Source organism: Nuphar pumila, chromosome 5, assembly GCF_984573655.1.
Source record: "Nuphar pumila chromosome 5, dmNupPumi1.hap1.1, whole genome shotgun sequence".
Classification (NCBI taxonomy): Eukaryota; Viridiplantae; Streptophyta; class Magnoliopsida; order Nymphaeales; family Nymphaeaceae; genus Nuphar; species Nuphar pumila.
In genome coordinates, this window is record NC_143253.1 from 13,596,671 (window position 1) to 13,615,194 (window position 18,524).

Below are 18,524 nucleotides of genomic sequence, written 5' to 3' on the forward strand. Positions count from 1 at the left end.
ATTAACTTAATCCGCTGAGTTTTCGTCATCACTCGCAAACATCCGTCTGCAAGGAGGTTGCAGTAGGTCCGGTTTTGTCCCCGAATTTTTTTAACAGCGGATGTTAAATTACTGAAATATCCTTCTGAGGATTCAGATTCAGTAAACCCACGTTTGACCTCGAAGAGAACCCGAAAATCAAGCTCTCGATGCCCACGTGCTGCCATTTGTTAAATAAAAAACAAACAGATTTTGGTTGTGGCGAAGAAGATTTTAGTGAGTTGCGAAAAGTATCACAGTCGAATTTTTCGAATACTTAACCACAAGAGCTCGGCATTTCTGGTTAGGGTCGACCGTGATTTGTCACCTAACATGAGAATGCTACAATTCGAAACTCACAGTGGTTGTCTCATGTTGCAAGGTGTAGGAAAACTCAAAGGCTTTTACCAACTATAGGCCGGCCAATGTGCGGTTGATGAAAGAGGGAATGTAGGGGGTGGGGGAGATTCTTCCATCACCTAACAATAAATAAACAACCAATGGGGCTCGGCTCGTTTGGTAGGTAGGGTTGGTAAATGAGCAGAGCAGCTAGTGACTTGGCTCGGTTAGGCTTGTCATGAACTCGTTCATGATCGGTTTGTATAGTTGGCTAGCCGAGTCACGAGCAGCTCGTTTAGCTTAAATGAGTCTAGCCCGAACACAAGGTGTTCAGCTCGATTGGGCTCGATAGTACTCATATAGATAAAATATATATATTTATGAATAATATATATTTTGTATAATATAAAAAAAGAAGAATGTATAATATATATATATATAAGGATGAATGATATATATATATATATATATATATATATAATATGGACTATTAAGTATAATTTATAAAAAGTTATATATGTTTTCAAGTATAATATACAAAAATGTATATACTATGTATAAATAACATGAAATACTTTTACACTAGCCAGCTCATGTTTGGTTCGTCTAGCTCAAGCTCGCTTGGCTAAACACAAACATGAGCGGAGCCATGAACTCAATCCACTAGCAAATGAGCCGAGCCCAAACATACCCTGGTCGTTCGTTCGGTTCATTTACCAGCCCTACCGGTAGGAGCAGCTAGTGCATGTCACCTTGTGTTGAGACGTTGCAAGTTCAAATCCCAATGGTATCGTTGTGTAATTGGTAGGGGTTTGCGTAATCCCAACTTGCCTTTAAAAAAACATAAAAAAATAAATATTTATTAAAAAATAAATTTACTTAGATAATATGTGATTGATAAACAAAAATCATTCTTTTCGCAGGTAAAAAAGTACCAAAAATCATTTAGAAACAACCCTCGCTTCTAAACCCATACTGATTCTTTTAAAAACCGTATTGACATTTATTAGAAAACTGTATTACTTTTTTTTTAAAAATCGTATCAACACGAATTTCAAATAAAAACGAACCTGAAACTTTTTAAGCCCTCACGTACCGGCAAAATATTGATGTGCAAAAATCTTGTAAAAATTAAGGACTTCATAAAATCTTAGGAAGGTATATGTAAACACATCACGTATATTTATTTATATAAATAAAAATAAAATGAAAAATAATGTATAAACTAGGCACAAAACACTTTTGCCATGTTATTATTTGCTCAAAACATGATATTTTAAAAATAAGTGATATTTTACAAATATGGAATTTCTAGTAAAATATAATCCCTTAAAATAATGTAATAAAAACATGATAATTCCAGAATATAGGCTACATTTGTGACTATGGTTAGAACTTAGGAGTTGGACCTGGCCTCAATTTGAGCTCAAATGTGGTTGAAATGGGCTGATACGTTAGTCCAAGTCCATAGTTGCAAATATTGATAATATTTTGAAAAACATCTTGTTTTTTTATCGTGATACTAACACTTTGTAATTTTTCTGTATTTTATATTTCTTAATATGTTTATTTTTAAATTTATATATGTCCATATTAATATGACATTAAAAAAAAACATTTGTTGTGAGATTTTCCGTACATCAAAAGAAATGTTCATACCAGTATTTATGACAATTGTAGAGTCAATGGGAGATCCAAATCATCCAATTCCTTTTTAACCTAGATTAGGATCCAACCCATGGCCCTTATCAGGAGGAGATTTGCATAGAAGTAGACCTTACACATCAATATCAACAAGGAACCATACCTAGTTGGACGACTTGGACTTGGAGTTGGACCCAGATCTGGATCTGATCAATAAACTTCTTGATGGAGATGCGGATCATCCAAGGTACATTAGCATGGTGTACACCTATTCGAACTCACCCCGTCAATCCGACTTGAAATCCAGTACGGCCCTCTTACATGTCAGACTTAGATCTGGACCCAAAACAATCCTATTAGAGGCCTAAATCAGAACATGAAATCAAGGTCCAAAAACTTGGTCCATATCACAAATATAACTGATATTTTGAAAATATCTTGATTTTCAAAGGCTGTCATAACCAATGTTGTCAGTATCGATCGGCCTTGTATCTTTTGGCCAACGATTCAGGTGAATAGGCCGATACTGCTACTCAAGTGAATCGTTCTGAATCAGCCAAAGAATAATTAAAAAAATATTACGTATCAATCAGAACGTGATACGTGATAAATCCAATAAAATAATATTAAAAATAAATTTAGATATTTTTTACATTTATTAAAAAAATCTAATTCAGGGGTGAAGCGTATCGATTTTCAATACTGACAACATTGGTCATAACACTAAATAGATGGGATAGTTTCTAAATATGTGAGATATCTTAAAGTAAAAATATTTGATATTAATAAAGGTTCAAAATTGTTCAGCACACCTATAGATGTTATATACAAGGTTTGTTTAGTAAAAAATGAGTTTTGAATCATATGATTATGATTAGGGTTGTGAACAGGTCGGGTTTGGTTCATACCAGGTAGAACCAGACTTGGACCAGATTTTTGAGTATGATATCAGATCTGGACCCGGGTCTAGTCAGGTATATTATAAGAGAAATCATACTCAAATACTATAAGAATTACATGAACCAGACCCGATAAAATATTTTTTTTATCATTTTTTACATTGAAAAATAGCGGGTCTTGGAACTCAGGTCAGGTCCGGGTCTGGTATAAAATTTCACAAACTATACCCGGGTCAAGGTATTAATCGGACCTTCGGGTCTGGACCTGGGTCTTAATCGGGTCTTCTTATTTGTCACCACAGATATATCAAATTTTATGACTCAAAAACCCATATTTTTACATTAAAAAACATGATTAAAGGTTTGATCTTTTGCAAACAAGCCATGTCGAACACATCTGTTTGGTGAGATTGAGTCTTGAACCTACGACTTCCAGCTCAATTGTTTCGTACCTTCGTTAGCACAAAAAATAAATTTACAATGGTAGCTTGCATAACTGGTGGGGGTCGGCCTAACCCCAGCTTGATTATTCATAAAGAAAAACAAAAATAAATTTATTTCTAAAATATAATGTTTTATTGCGATATCGACATGATAGAAGCATTTTTTATGTTTATATTTTTATTTGTCTTGCTGATATATTTTTTTGATGTTTTTTTTCAAATCAAATATTTTTTATAATATAATTTCACAAAATTTCCCCTCGCCTAATTAAGTTGTCTCCCATTGAAAATGTGGAGGCTTTAGCTTCTAAGCCCATGACCGTGTTGAGAATGCAGACAAAGGGTAAAAAGGTAAAATAATCTGATGGCACCAAAAATAGGGTGGTACCCTCTTGGTTTCGCCTTCCCTAAGAACCAGAACGTGGGGCTGCCCCCATTCTCGCCGGGCAGGTTGGACCTACCCCCTGATGTTGATGGATATTTGAACCCATTTATTTCCATTAGGATCCGCTCCAGTGAAAAAAAAAATGAACAAAAACAAGACAACTCATCGAGATACGGGTATGACACGACACACTGACTCAAGTTGGACACTTGTGTTGGAATTATTTTGGGAAAACAAAACACTAAAGATGATAAGAAAAAAAAATTGAATATTATGACACATATAATTTATTAAGAGTATTATTGAAAAATATAAAGCAACATATTTGAACACCATATATTCGTCTAAGCGTGTCATTATGTGTACAAATCGTGTCACTGTGACACATTTTTTTTTACTTCATCTTCAATCTATTAGGTTTTCACCGTATGGTAAAATTATGGCAAGGGACTAGGGACGCACATGGGCCGGCAGAGTGGTCGTTACCTTTTGTCCTTATTCGGACCCACACTGTGTCTGAAATCTGGATAGTCCATTTCATGGGTCTAGTTTTCTGGGCCATCAACAGCGAGCATGATTGCACGGGAACAAAAGCTCGTGTACTTGTCTATGTACCTTTCTACTGCACGTGGATCGTCCGATCGAGAAAATCAGACGGACTTTATTGGGCGCCTCCCTTGGGCTTTGTGCCAAATTAATACTGGGCACTGCAAACGGATCGGACCCGGCTGGACCTCAGTGAGTCTAGATCCAGGTGAATATTGGTTAGGGATACAAATGGGTCGGATCCAGGATGGAGGTCTTGCAATTTTTGGTATTCGACTCCGTCATGTATTTAGCTGTTCCATATCCAAACCCTTTGCATCCCCAATATTAGTGGGTTTAACCAGTACTTTTGTGCTTTTCTCAATGTTATGCTTTAATATAGGGCACTTTTGAAAGAGAAAGATATAGGAAGGGTGATGCAAAGTGGAAAATACATAGTGATTTTTTGACCTTTCCAAATTGAGAGACTATTTTATTGAGACTTTTTTTTTTGTCAAAGTACATTTTTTTATAGAAAACATTCATGTGGATGAATGTTCAATAATAAGAAAAAATTTATTTTTACACTCCTCACCACCTATCTTACCACCAACACTGTCACCACCACCATCCTCCTCCTCTCTTATTTTTCTATATTTTCCCACCTTTGTTTTTCTCATGTTAAGCAAACAAATGAAAAACTTTCTTTTTAGACAACTTCTCATTAGGCAAAACTTTCTTTTCGTATGAGAGTTTTACCTCTCTTCCAAACGTGCCCATAGTCTAAACCAACGTTGTCTTTATCGATGCCTATACATATGGTTTCAATGTAAAATCAATACGCTTCATCCTTGAATTGGTTATTTTTAATACAACAACAACTACGCCTTCATCCCAAAACAATTGGGGTCGGCGATATGAACCAACAAAGAAAATCATTCTGGGTCTTTCACACGAATCCTTCTCCTCCAATCATTTCTATCCAATGCCATGTCTTCGGTGAAGTTCAAAGCATTCATATCCTTTCTTATCATCTTCATCCAAGTCTTCCTATGCCTACCGACCTCTTTTAACTAATATATTTTTAATAAATAAATTAAATTTTTTTAAATCATTTTAATGACTTTAACACATGTTCCATCCTGATTGACACAGTATTTTTTAATTATTTATTGGCAGATTCAGAAGAATCAAAACGATTCACTTGAGTATCGTTATCGGCTCTTATTCACCTGAATTGTTGGCCGATACCGATAATGACAACATTGGTCTAAACGTCTATTAAACAGAAGTGCTTATGAGGCATCTCCTTTGCACTAATTCAAAATGTTTTTTACTTGAAATTTGCGTTTACACTAAGTATAGATAGCCACAGCTACCAGAATTGATAGCACGTACAAGAAGCGAAAGCTAAGAAACCACTACTAAAAGTAGATTTTAAGCTTAAAATGCGAAAATATTTAATTACGAAGCATTGTGTAAGCATGTGAGAAGCGATAGGAAACGTAGAGAAAGAAATATACGACTGAAGTGGAATGAAATAAGAAATGATATAGAAACTAATATGAAACCGCGTGAAAGCGAGTATAAGTGTCAGAAAAACTAAAAATAACATACAATGATAAAGCAAAAATAAACAGTTGAGAAGCAAATAGTTAGCAAGGTGAAAGTAATTCAGAAGCCAATATGAAAAATAAGGAGGAAATGAATGAGAAACATTTTTTTTTTTTTGAAAGGCAAGCTGGAGTTAGTCCGACCCTTACAACTATACCATTGGGTTTTGAACCAGCAACGTTCCAACACAAGTAAGGGTTCTTACCAGACAAGTGGAGCCCCTGTTTAAATAGGAAGCCCACTTCTCACAAACAATCAGTGGGCTCTGAGTTTATAGGTAGGGATGGCAGTGGATCGGGAGAAAACGGGGCCTCACCCCCCTTTCGCCCCATTTGGACTGAGGATGGAGGACATGAAACAAGAATAAAGGCGGGGATGAAGGTTAAAATCAAAACCCGTGCGGGGATGAAGGAGGGATAGACTTAGGCTATCCTTCGCCCCCTATCCTTGTTAGTAAAATAACTAAAACACCTTTAGGGATGGCAGTAGACATGGGAGAAACGGGTCCTGCCTTGCCTCGTCCAGTTTGTATTGGGGATGGAGGACATGAAACCATAATGGAGGCGGGGATGAAGGTTAAAATCAAAACCCGTGCAAGGATGAAAACGAGAATGGAGGGCAGAATTTTGAGATGGGATGAGGGTGGAGACCTTGTCCCCTGCCTCCGCCCCGATCCACTACCATCCCTGTTTGTATAAATAGTGCTATATATTCTAGCATTTTATAACAATTGTGATGCCGAAAACCAGGAAACAAAGTGTTACCCACAAGGACATTTACCTTCTCCATCAACGCCCACGCTTATTGCTGCTGCAAACTGATGGTAAGAATTATTTCCTTGCATGCATTAAGCCATTTCTTTGACTTAAAATCATTCCTGTGCTGCACTGGTCAAAAGCAATGTTGTTAGTATCGGAATCCTACCTGTATAGTTTGGCCAACGATTCATGTCTATTGGTCCATACCAATACTCAAGTTCAAAAAATAATTAAAAAATATTACAACTTAACACGTTAAAATCATTAAAATAATATTAAAAATAATATTAAATTATTTTTATATTTATTAAAAATAACCGATTTAAGTCAGTATCGTATCGATTTTCTGGCGATATGATATGTATCGGCGTAAGCACACCGATACTGACAACATTGGTCAAAAGCCCTCATACAGGCAGCAGCTAGAGAGTGTGCATATTAGTTCTCATATTGATCTTAAGACCATGTAAGGCAGGGTGGTCGTAGGGCTTCACCCGGGGTTTTCCTTGCTTCGGCGAAGTTTATTCATCATAAAAAAAAAGCCCACCTTAATTTCTCACCATTGCAGAATTATTGATGTGTGGGTCCGCTGTGAGTCAGATTCGATCCATTGACAGACAGGCTGGGGTTGAAAATTGGTGGGCCCACCCACATTGGAGTGCAAGGGTCTCACTTATATCCGCAATTCAAAAGCTTATGGGCCAGCTATAACATTATGAGAACTTGACTTGTGGGTTCTGCCATCTGGCCATGCCTCCCCTTAAGAGGAACCAACTCTGCCTTAATTTTGCTCTACAATATGCATTTCATGTTTCATATAATTTTTAAAACAAGTTTTTTTTTTTTTGTAATCTAAGATTAAGCTTTCAATCCCTTTTTATAGCTGCTAAAAAACATCTGAATAATTAAAGCCTCTAGATCCCCCTTTTTTTGATATAAGATGCATAACCTTGAGTTTCAAACTTGAGACATCCTTTCATATTGGTGATACTCATCTTACCACTAGCAGAGCCTTTGCTGCCAGATTGTATGGTGGGTGACATTAGCAATGTTATCCACCAACCACAGCCACTAACGTCTGCCTCATAAATCCTACATGAACAAAAGATGATAGGATTAGTGGCTGTGGTTGATGGATGACATTGCCCACTGTTTTATACTATCTGCATTCCTTGTGGGCCTAAGCTTTTTCAATTACATAAACAAAGGATGTTATTAACTCAAAAGAACTGTAGCCAAGTTGGTTGATATTAATGGCATTAGCAATATTTTAGAATTTCTTGCAATTTGGTCATAGTAAAATCTCAAAACGATAAATCTTGATAAAAAATGACATTTTTAATATATACATCACAGTATATATCCTGATTTAATCTTTTTCATTTATTCTTCATATTTTATTTTTATATATTTTTCTTTTTGGTTTTAAATATGCAGAGTTTTTATTTCTCAAATTTAATTAAATTATTATGAGATTTCCCCTTATTCAACTTGCAACTTCATTTATTTTTTTTAAAAAATGGGGGCATGGAGACACATAAAAAATTTTAATCAATAAAAACATTTTTAATATCTAAAATTGATTTTTAACGAGAGATTATTGAAAAGTAATAAATATATTAATATCTAAAAATGACTTTTCTATATGATTGTGAAAGGCAACATCCCGACCAATTAACATTAATTATCAGCCATAGAGAAACTAAAGAAAAAAGTGGCTTATGGTCACAGCTCATCTCCTATATAACATGAATATAGATATAGATGCATATATGATAAATATCCCAGACATGAATATGAGCTTTTTATATAAATCTGAGCGTGGGGACACATATTTTTTAATAGCTTTAACGTATACAAATCTAAGACCTGCCTGAGTCGCTCGTGGTAGCGAGCTTGGGGAGAAGGTGCTGACCTCTTCGTCCCTGGTTTGACTTTCACCGGATGTGAGTTCCTTTAACTGGTCGGCTCGGTAAGAGCCTGGGTGTCAGTGACCTCACCCGGGGTTTACTTCAGGGTTGAGCGGACCCATTAAGTGACCTTGTTCTTGACAAGGGTTAATCGTCATAAAAGAATATATATATATATATATATATATATATATATTAATCATAACTGTTTAGAAGATATAAATGGTGTTGGACTCATGTCAAAGCATGTCATATGGCATGTCCTCATGTCATGTCGTGTCCCCTAGACATGGGACCCCAAATTAGGTGACACCAATATGGGAAGGTGAAGCATATCCTGATTAAGTAAACGACTCAGGAATGAGATCGATTATTATGTCTCAAAGGTCTTAGTTCGAATCTCCCAAGGAATACCGTCCAACTTGCTAAATATTAAAGAAAAATTATGCTACTATCGGTAGATATGCATTCACTAAATGTTTCTTCAACAATATATGTGATTTTTTATGTTTCATAATTTCTTTTTAAAAACTTATGCAATATGTGTTCAAGCTGCCGAGGGGTGTAAAAATCAAATGCTAGACACAAGGAACACAACTTCTTGACTAATAGACATAATACAATTGTTACATAATAGGAAAAACATGTGTTTTGTTGGTTATGTTATGTTGTTCCATCCAATCTTGGACAAACAATCGAACACACCCTCATACTCTCATCCTCATCATGATGTTTGAGCTTCATGGCATTTTTTTTCATATATGAAAATTAAAGGTTGAAGAGACCATAATCTTCACATCATAGGTGTTCAGGTTTTTTTCTCATCAAATAGTTGGTCTTTGAGGTTGAGCTATTTTTTGGAGATGCATAAGTTGTCAATAATTATAATGTCCTTACAAAATTAAAGGTTTTACATCCTACCTCTTAAAAAAAATTTTGTCCTCAAAATTTTCACTCGGATACAAATAACTCGGGGTATTTTTCTCACTTACCAGCTTCAGGTTCTCACGTACACTCCTCGGTATCATGATGTTGTCATAATACTTTGACAAAGAGAATGGTTCTGGTTTGCATAACCTGCTCTTTTCTATCAACAATCCAAATCGACATATCGATAACAAACAAATCCTTTTAAATATCTATATTCTCGTACTGAATGATGTGAAAAAGGTTGTGAACATACTTCCTCAGTATGGATACATGAAATACATTATGAATCTGCGAGTAATGAGGTGGTAACTCCACGCGATAAGCTGTCTTTTCAATCATTTTCAAGATCTTGAAAAGACCAACATACCTCAGACTGAGTTTACCCTTCTTACCAAAATGAAACACGCTCTTGATAGAAGAAATCTTTATAAACACAAAGTCGTCTACCTCAAAAGTAAGCTTTCTACGATGACGATATGCATAGCTCATCTTATGGTTCAGTGTTGTGTGCAAACAAATACGAATAATTTGAACATGATCAATATAGTGTTGAACTGTGATGGGTGACTCTACACTCGATTGCCAACATCGTCCCAATAAACAAGTGATCTACATGGCCTTCCATAGAGTGTCTCATATGGTGCCATGACAATGTTCGTATGATAATTATTGTTATATGTGAACTCTGCAAGAATCACATGACTAGCTCAGTTGCCTCTCCAATGTAAGGTGCAATCTCGAAGCATATCCTCGAGGGTTAGAATGGTTCTATCAGACTGATTATCTATCTGAGGGTGAAAAGCTGTAATGAATTTCAACTTCATACCTAAGACCTACTGAAACTGGCTCTCAAATCGCGAAGTGAAGCGAATATCATGATTAGATATGATCTAGACAGACACACCATGTAATCGAACCACTTCCTTGATATAAAGATCTACAAGACTCTCAAAGGTCTGAGTAACTTGAATAGGTAAGAAATGCGTTGACTTGGTCAATCTATCCATGATTACCCATATACCATTGTGCTGACGATGAGTCTTAGTTAATAATCCCACAATAAAATCAATAATGATCTCCTCTCATTTCCAATGCGGAATGTCAATAGGCTGCAATAGACCATCAGGTCTCTGATGCTCAATCTTGAGTTGTTGTCAAGTTAGACACTTTGAAACATAAACTGCAACATCTTTCTTTATGTTATTCCACCAATATCACTGTTGAAGGTCTTTGAACATCATGGTACTACTATGGTGAATGATATATCGAGATTTGTGAGCTTTATCAAGAAGTTTACGCCTCAAGATAAGATTATTAGGTACCCAAATATGGTCCTTTATACGAATACCTCCGCCCTCTCTAAGGTGAAAAGATGTGTCTCTTACCTGGGTAAGGTCCTTTAGCTTCTCAAACTAAAGGTCCTTATGCTACGTTATGATAATCCAAACGAATGACTAGGCTAGCTAGCATGATCATGCCCTGGCCCACAACAAAAGGTATCCACACAATAAAATCCTCTAGCAGTTTTTACCCTCCACTAAAGCAACTAGATAGAACAGTACTAGGATTCCTACTAAGCGCATCGACTACAATATTAGCCTTACCCAGATGGTAGGATAAAAAATATCATAATCCTTAATGAATTCTAACATCTACGTTGTCGCATATTTAACTCTTTTTAGAAAAATAAATACTTCAAACTCTTGTGATTCATGAACACTTCGAACTGCTCTCTATACAAATAATGTCGCCACATCTACAATGCGAAGACTGCAATGACTAACTCAAGATTATGGGTCGAATAGTTGTGCTCATGAATCTTAGACCGACGCGATGCGTAAGATATAATCATACCATATTGCATTAAAATATACCCCAAACCTGTGCTTAAAGCATTTGATTAGACCACAAAACCACTATTGCTAGATGGCAAAGACAAAACTGGAGCTGATGTGAGCTTCTACTTAAGCACCTGGAAGCCCATTTCACACTTATTTGACCACTTAAACTTAACTCATTTCCTTAACAGCTTCATTATAGACAAAGCAATATGAGAGATGTCCTAAATAAATCATAGATAATACTTGACCATATTAAGAAAACTTTAAATATCATGAATGTTTTGTGGTTGCTTCCAATCTAACACTGCCTCAACTTTGTCGGGATCCAAAGTCACGCCATCTGTTGATATAATATGGTCAAGAAAAAAAAACTCCTTGAGCCAAAACTCGCACTTGGATAACTTGGCATAAAGTTAATGCTCTCTAAGAATCTCCAATACAATATGCAAATGTTCTTGATGCAAACTCTTATTCTCTGAATAGATCAAGATATCGTTGATAAAGACTGTAAAAACCCGATGTTCATTGTGGTTTTCTTTATTTTTATTATGAATTTAATTGTCAATATTAAGTTCTTATGTACATTGTTTAGCAGAGGCGTAATCGTTACGACGAGATGTTGAGAGGATAGTTAAGGCATGGAGCTAGACCTTGACTTGGTGAGCTTATATCTCAATTAAGTTAATTATATTAATAAGGAAGTTTTATCAGCAAGAGTGGATGCAACCATTTGGTGGACCACCGAGACAAGCAAAGGTGAGGCTCGGAGTTCGAATCTCGATAGAGGTAAAACTCACATAAACCATATTAGGAATTTTCACATGTATATATATATATATATATATATATATATATATATATATATATATATATATATATATATATATATATATATATATATATATTTTTTTTTTTTTTACATGGATCGACCATTGGGGGGGTAAAATCGTCTTTAAGGTTTATGGGTGTAATAAATATACCTATATATATATGTATAATGATAATAATTCTAGCCTGTATGATTGGAATAGTAAATTCCTTTCCTTCCTTGTTTGATCCATTAAAAATAAGTAATTAAATCTGGATTTGGTTAGTGATTGAATGAAACCTAATTTAAGGAGGTGAATATAGAATGTTGAATTTTAAGGAGGTAAGTAGCACACGTTTTGAAAAAAATACATTTAGGAAGGGAGCTATTGTAGTTAAGAACAAGAGAAATTTTATATTCTTTACAACAATAAATTTTATGAAATAAGATTTTATTGATGGCTAGCATAAGGAAAGGAGGTGGCTGGAAGATTGGGTTGACTCATAGAATTAACAAAGTAAAGGAAAGGTGATCATAAAGGAAGAGAGAGAAAGTGGTGAAAAGGATGTAACGTGGAAACAGAAAAAAAAAAGAGAGAAGGGGAAATAAATTTCATCCTCAATCAAGCTTTTAAAGAAAGGAGAGAGGGAAAAAAAAAAAAGAATCTGAGATCAACAGAGGAGCTGGTGCAACGAAACGGGTTGTGCGCCATCTTCTTGCATAGGGAATCGAAGAACCGGAGCTCGATCTGGAAAAAAAAAAAAAGGTACGGCAGTTTAGATTGAGGCTTATGATTATGTGTAGCATGTATACGAACAAGAGTTCTTTTTTTTGAGAAAATTTAAATCTTCATTTAAAACATTTGGTTTTCAAAAGAATGAAAAATAGAAATCTGAACTTACACGTTAATGGATACTGGACCATACGTTAAGGTGTGTTTTCAGTATGATGGTGACTTTGTACACATATGTCTAAGTTGGTACAGATGTCACTAAACATAGGAAAAAAGATAATAAAAACATAAGACCTTGGTTTGACGTTAGGTGCAGTTAGACTACCTTGTTTAAAGTCATGTAGGTATTCTAATAATAAAGATCTGTACAAAGTTGTGGTTGCAAACATGTATTAGATATAGATATTATTATTATTATTACATTAGTGAAGGCAAGCATTTTATTAACTTGGTGGGATGGCTTAGTACTGTATTAATAACATATGATGGTGGATGGTTAACACTACAGAGATTTGATTTTATGATTTTGGACCAGATTCAGGTTATATATATATATAGTTTTTAATGAAAACTTGAATATGAAACTAAGGAAAGAATGAAATTTCTAAATTTCAGATAACACAAAAAAATTGTATATAGTTTTTTTTTTTAGAGGTTATCAAGAGATATCTTGTTTAGACAGATTATGACATAACTGTTTTGATGAGTATAGATTTCCTGTGTAGCTGTGAGTTATAAGTATCACTAGTACATTAGTGAATACACGTACTTTGTATTACCTTAATTAGATGGCTGGGTATTATATCAATAGCATATGATGGTAGATGATTTAGCATGGCAGGGACGTTGATAGCATGCTTACAGACCGGATTGGGTCATGTATGGTTTTAAGGACATCCTGGTTTTCTGTCAAACTGTGGGAACATGAATACAACTTAGGTCACCTTGCTACATGCAAATCTCAACGATCCGATGAAATTTATGGCATGCCTTGGCCCACTGAAAACATCAAGATAATCCTTAATTGTTCCTTGAGTGATGTTGGATGGGTTTGAGTTCTAACTTTTGGCAAACATAGTCTTTCTAAAGGTTTCTCAAGAGACTCTGTTCTGGACAGATTTAATCTGTTAAAGGTTTTTGAAAGGTACAGTTTTTTTCAATTATGACCGTTTGACTGGGTTTTTATGAGTCTATGTTAAAATGACCAAAGTTATTGTTTTCAAATCTCTGGTAAAGGTTTTGTATATTTGAAAGCGATTCATTCTGGTTCAGATATAAAGTAGGAAATTTGAAACAAAACCCCAATGACAATTTATATGGGGGTGTTTGGATAATGTGCACGAAAAAAAAAATGTGTCTTTGTTTTTGTGCTATACTTTTGTTTCTCTATTATAAATCTCTTGTGTTTGTGAAAACACCTTATCCCTTGTACCCTGGACCAAGTTGTACATATGTCGTGTACCCTAAATGGGGAATTGGAACTCCTCCTGAGGGAGTATAATAAGTCAGGACTTCTGTTTGCCTACGGAGAGGGTAGGTGGTACCAGGCTCCGGGATTTCTGTTATATTGTTTGGAGAGCAAGGCGTCTCCTCGGTCCACCCAGCCCGGTAGTCCTAGGGGGACCTGGATAGTTACACGGGGAAGCCCGGTGACTAGCCCTACTGATTGAGCTCAATTTGAAAGCTCACTATGGGACCTCCCGATCATTGGATCGCCCTAGTGGGAGCAACGGCCGTGGGTACCGCGGTCCTCTGTATGTGACTATTGGAATTGATGGCTTGACTTTTGACTAATGGTTAACCTTAACTTTTGTGGACCAGGGACAACATGAAAAAAAAAATGAATTTATAATTGAACATATTTATATACGTACAAATGATTTCTCTAATGCCATGTTTTCATATGCTTTGATCTTTACTATCGTACTTTGAGAGGCTAACCTCTCCGTTGAAAATGTTACAGGTTTTGATTGATGGCGAGGCGTTGGACAAGGCTCGACGAGTGTGTTGCTCTAGGGATTTGGTTTTGGGGCTGTTTTGTTATGTTTTGAGACTTATTCTACTGATTCCTAAATTATGAACTTGAATTTTCAATATGATGGTTTGTTCAGTTATTTGTTTGTAACGAGCCCAAATCTATCGTGTGTTTCGACAAAAAAAAAATGGTTCAAAATTTTGTGTTAAATTTGGGACGTTACAATGTTGGTATCAGAGCAACCTACGAGCTAACACACCGTCAGGAATTGTTCGACGTCCACCTATCAGGTAATTATTACTAAATTTATTGATAGACAATTTTCAAAAAAAAAAAAAACTATCAATCAACTTTGAAAGTGCTTGGACCCTTGCACCAAATAGGATCGGGAGCATGGGACTAATAATGGAAAGTTGGTTTTGTACAGTTTCTATGTCATAATGCATCAAGTATAACATACTCCTGCGTAATATAATTGTATAGATGGTTCGCACGAGAGGAGCTCGTACCATATCAATTAATGGGAAGCGAAATTCCCGTGGCCACCGGGGTGACGAGCAAGGACCATCGCAACCACCACCACCGGATCCTTCCCAACAACAAGCTTTCATTATGAACACATTGCACACAATGGCGACGTTCATGCAAACTGTAATGGGAACTAGCATGGAAGGAAGATCTGCTATACCACGAACAAGTTCGCCATGTGAAGCTAGAGCTGTCACCTATAAACAATTCATGAGCATGAACCCACCGATGTTTAAAGGAGAAATGACAGGTGATGCTGCTGAAGAGTGGTTGTACCGAGTAGAACGAATATTTGAGGTGTTGAGTGTACCTGAAGGAAGCAAGGTCAACTTTGGGACCTACCTCCTGAAAGGTGACGCTGACCGATGGTGGCGTACGGTGAAGGCAGTGAAATTTGCTGATGTACGGGCGACTTGGGCCGAGTTCAAGGAAGCATTTAACAACGCTTTCTACCCAACTCACATTAAAGAGAGGAAGATGCAGGAGTTCTTAGACCTGCAACAAGGAGGATTGAACATCGAAGAATATGCTGCCAAATTTAGAAGCCTGGAAAGATATTGCCCAAATACATATACAACCGACGAGGCAAGGGCTAACAAGTTTGTTCGGGGACTTCGTGATGGATTGAGAAGTCGTGTCATGAGTAGTCGACCGCGAGACTTAGACGACGCAATCACTATGGCGACAAAATTGGAAGAGGATTGGCTCAAATCCCAAAAGAGGGGCAAAGACCAAAATGGCTTCAAAAGAAGAAGTGAATTTCAAACACAGAAGCGATCCATGAGGCCGTTCAAGAAAAATAAAGCAGACTCTACAACAAACAAAGCCGCTGAGCTATGCTCGACATGCAAAAGATCACATCCAGGCAAGCCGTGCTACCGTGAGATAGGAGCGTGCCTCTTCTGTGGAGAAATGGGACATTTCATCAATGAATGTCCTAAGAAGCAAGAAGCAGAAAGAAAGAAACCAACAGGAGGGCGACCAACATAGAATAAAGTGAAAGGCCGGGTATATGCCACCACGGTGGAGGAACTTAAGGGGAATGAGCTAGTAGAAGGTACATGCCCTGTAAACTCACACTTAGCTCGTGTTCTTTTTGATTCTGGGGCTACACATTCATTTATAGCCAGTTGTTTTGCAAAAAACTTAGAGATCAAGGAACAAAGAATGCCATACACACTAAGTGTCCTAACTCCCTTGGGTCATAGAGATGCTTGCCAATACTATCTCCCAGATGTTGATGTGGAAATACAGGGACACCATTTACTGGCACAATTAGTAATTATGGAGATGGTAGGGTATGATGTAATCCTCGGAATGGATTGGTTATACCACCATTATGCAAACATCGATTGTAGAAGGAAGAAGGTCATCCTATCTACAGTTAATGCAAAGCCGGTTGAGTACCAAGCTATGGGGAGAAGACTGGACAGTGGAATGGTAATCTCAACTGTCAAGGCAGAAAAATATATAAATAGTGGATGTACCGCCTTCTTAGTTAGTGTTGGTGCGACTTTTGATAAGGAGATCGACTTGAGTAAAATAGAAGTGGTGAGAGAGTTTTCTGAGGTATTTCCAGAAGATCTACCTGGATTACCTCCAAAGAGAGAAGTAGAGTTTAGAATAGAAGTGTTACCCGGAACAACACCAATATCCAGGGCACCTTACCGTATGGCGCCAGCTGAACTGGAAGAGCTAAAGAAACAAATTCAGGAGCTATTAGACAAAGGCTTCATACGACCAAGTGTGTCGCCTTGGGGAGCGCCTGTATTATTTGTGAAGAAGAAAGATGGGTCTATGCGCCTTTGCATAGATTATAGAATGCTTAACCAAGTAACGATTAAAAATAAGTATCCACTTCCCAGGATCGAAGATCTATTCGATCAACTCAAAGAAGCTAAGGTGTTCTCAAAGATTGACTTGAGATCAGGATATCACCAGTTGTTAGTAAAAGAAGATGATATTCAGAAGACAGCCTTCCGTACTAGATATGGCCATTATGAATTCCGTGTGATGCCATTTGGATTAACGAATGCACCTGCTGCATTTATGGATTTAATGAACAGAGTATTTATTGATTATTTAGATTGGTTTGTTATAGTGTTTATAGATGACATACTGGTGTATTCCAAGAATGAGGAAGAACATAAGGAGCATCTGAGAATGGTTCTGCAAAAGTTGAGAAAGAATCAATTGTATGCCAAATTCTCCAAGTGCGAGTTCTGGCTGAGTCAAGTGAGCTTTTTGGGTCACACTATATCGAAGGATGGTGTGGCAGTAGACCCTAGCAAGGTGGAGGTTGTACAACAATGGAAGCAACCTACTACTGTGTCTGAGATCCGAAGCTTTTTGGGGTTAGCTGGCTACTATAGAAGATTTATTCAAGACTTCTCCAGAATAGCCTTACCCATGACAAAGTTGCTAAGAAAAGGAGTTAAATTCGTCTGGAGTGAAGAATGTCAGAAAAGTTTTCAGACACTAAAGGAGAAACTCACATCAGCACCTGTATTAACACTCCCTTCAGGGACAAAAGGATTTGAGGTATACACAGATGCATCAGGAACTGGTTATGGTGCAGTATTGATGCAAAACAGAAAGGTAGTCGCTTATGCATCAAGGCAACTAAAACCACATGAACGGAATTATCCGACCCATGATCTAGAATTGGGTGCGATAGTATTTGCTCTAAAGTTATGGAGGCATTATTTGTATGGAGGAGAGTTTGAGGTCTTCACAGACCATAAGTCCTTGAAATATTTATTTTCACAAAAAGAGCTCAACATGCGACAAAGAAGGTGGCTAGAGTATTTGAAAGACTATGAATTTAATATTTCCTACCACCCGGGAAAAGCAAATGTTGTGGCGGATGCTCTCAGCAGAAAGGCTAAAGCTTGCGGAATTTTAATGCAAACTTGGAAACTGATGGAAGAAGTAGCTCAATGGGAGCCGTTCCAAAACATTGAAGGAAAAGTGACTATGACCGCACTGATCCGAGATGAATTATTGGACAGAATCATCGCAAAACAAAAGGAAGATCCGCAACACGCCAAGATGGTAGAAGAATGTAGGAAGAAGGACTCTCCTTATTTGCAAGATGATGATGGTTCTATCTGGTTCAATCAGAGATTGTGGGTCCCGACCGACGAAGAAACTAAGAGGTATCTTCTAGATGAA

The 18,524-nt window shown here is 36.8% G+C and overlaps 1 protein-coding gene across 1 annotated transcript; it reads left to right on the plus strand.

Annotated features, from left to right (window-relative positions):
- Positions 1–15,452: 15,452 nt before the first annotated feature.
- LOC149836853 (uncharacterized) lies at positions 15,453–16,340 on the plus strand. Its single transcript, XM_090007923.1, has one exon. The coding sequence runs from the start codon at positions 15,453–15,455 to the stop codon at positions 16,338–16,340; it is 888 nt and encodes a 295-aa protein (XP_089864049.1).
- The last annotated feature ends 2,184 nt before the right edge of the window (positions 16,341–18,524 follow it).

Excerpts from the sequence above, each read along its gene's own strand:
- LOC149836853 (XM_090007923.1), top strand. The coding sequence starts at position 15,453 with ATGGCGACGTTCATGCAAACTGTAATGGGAACTAGCATGGAAGGAAGA.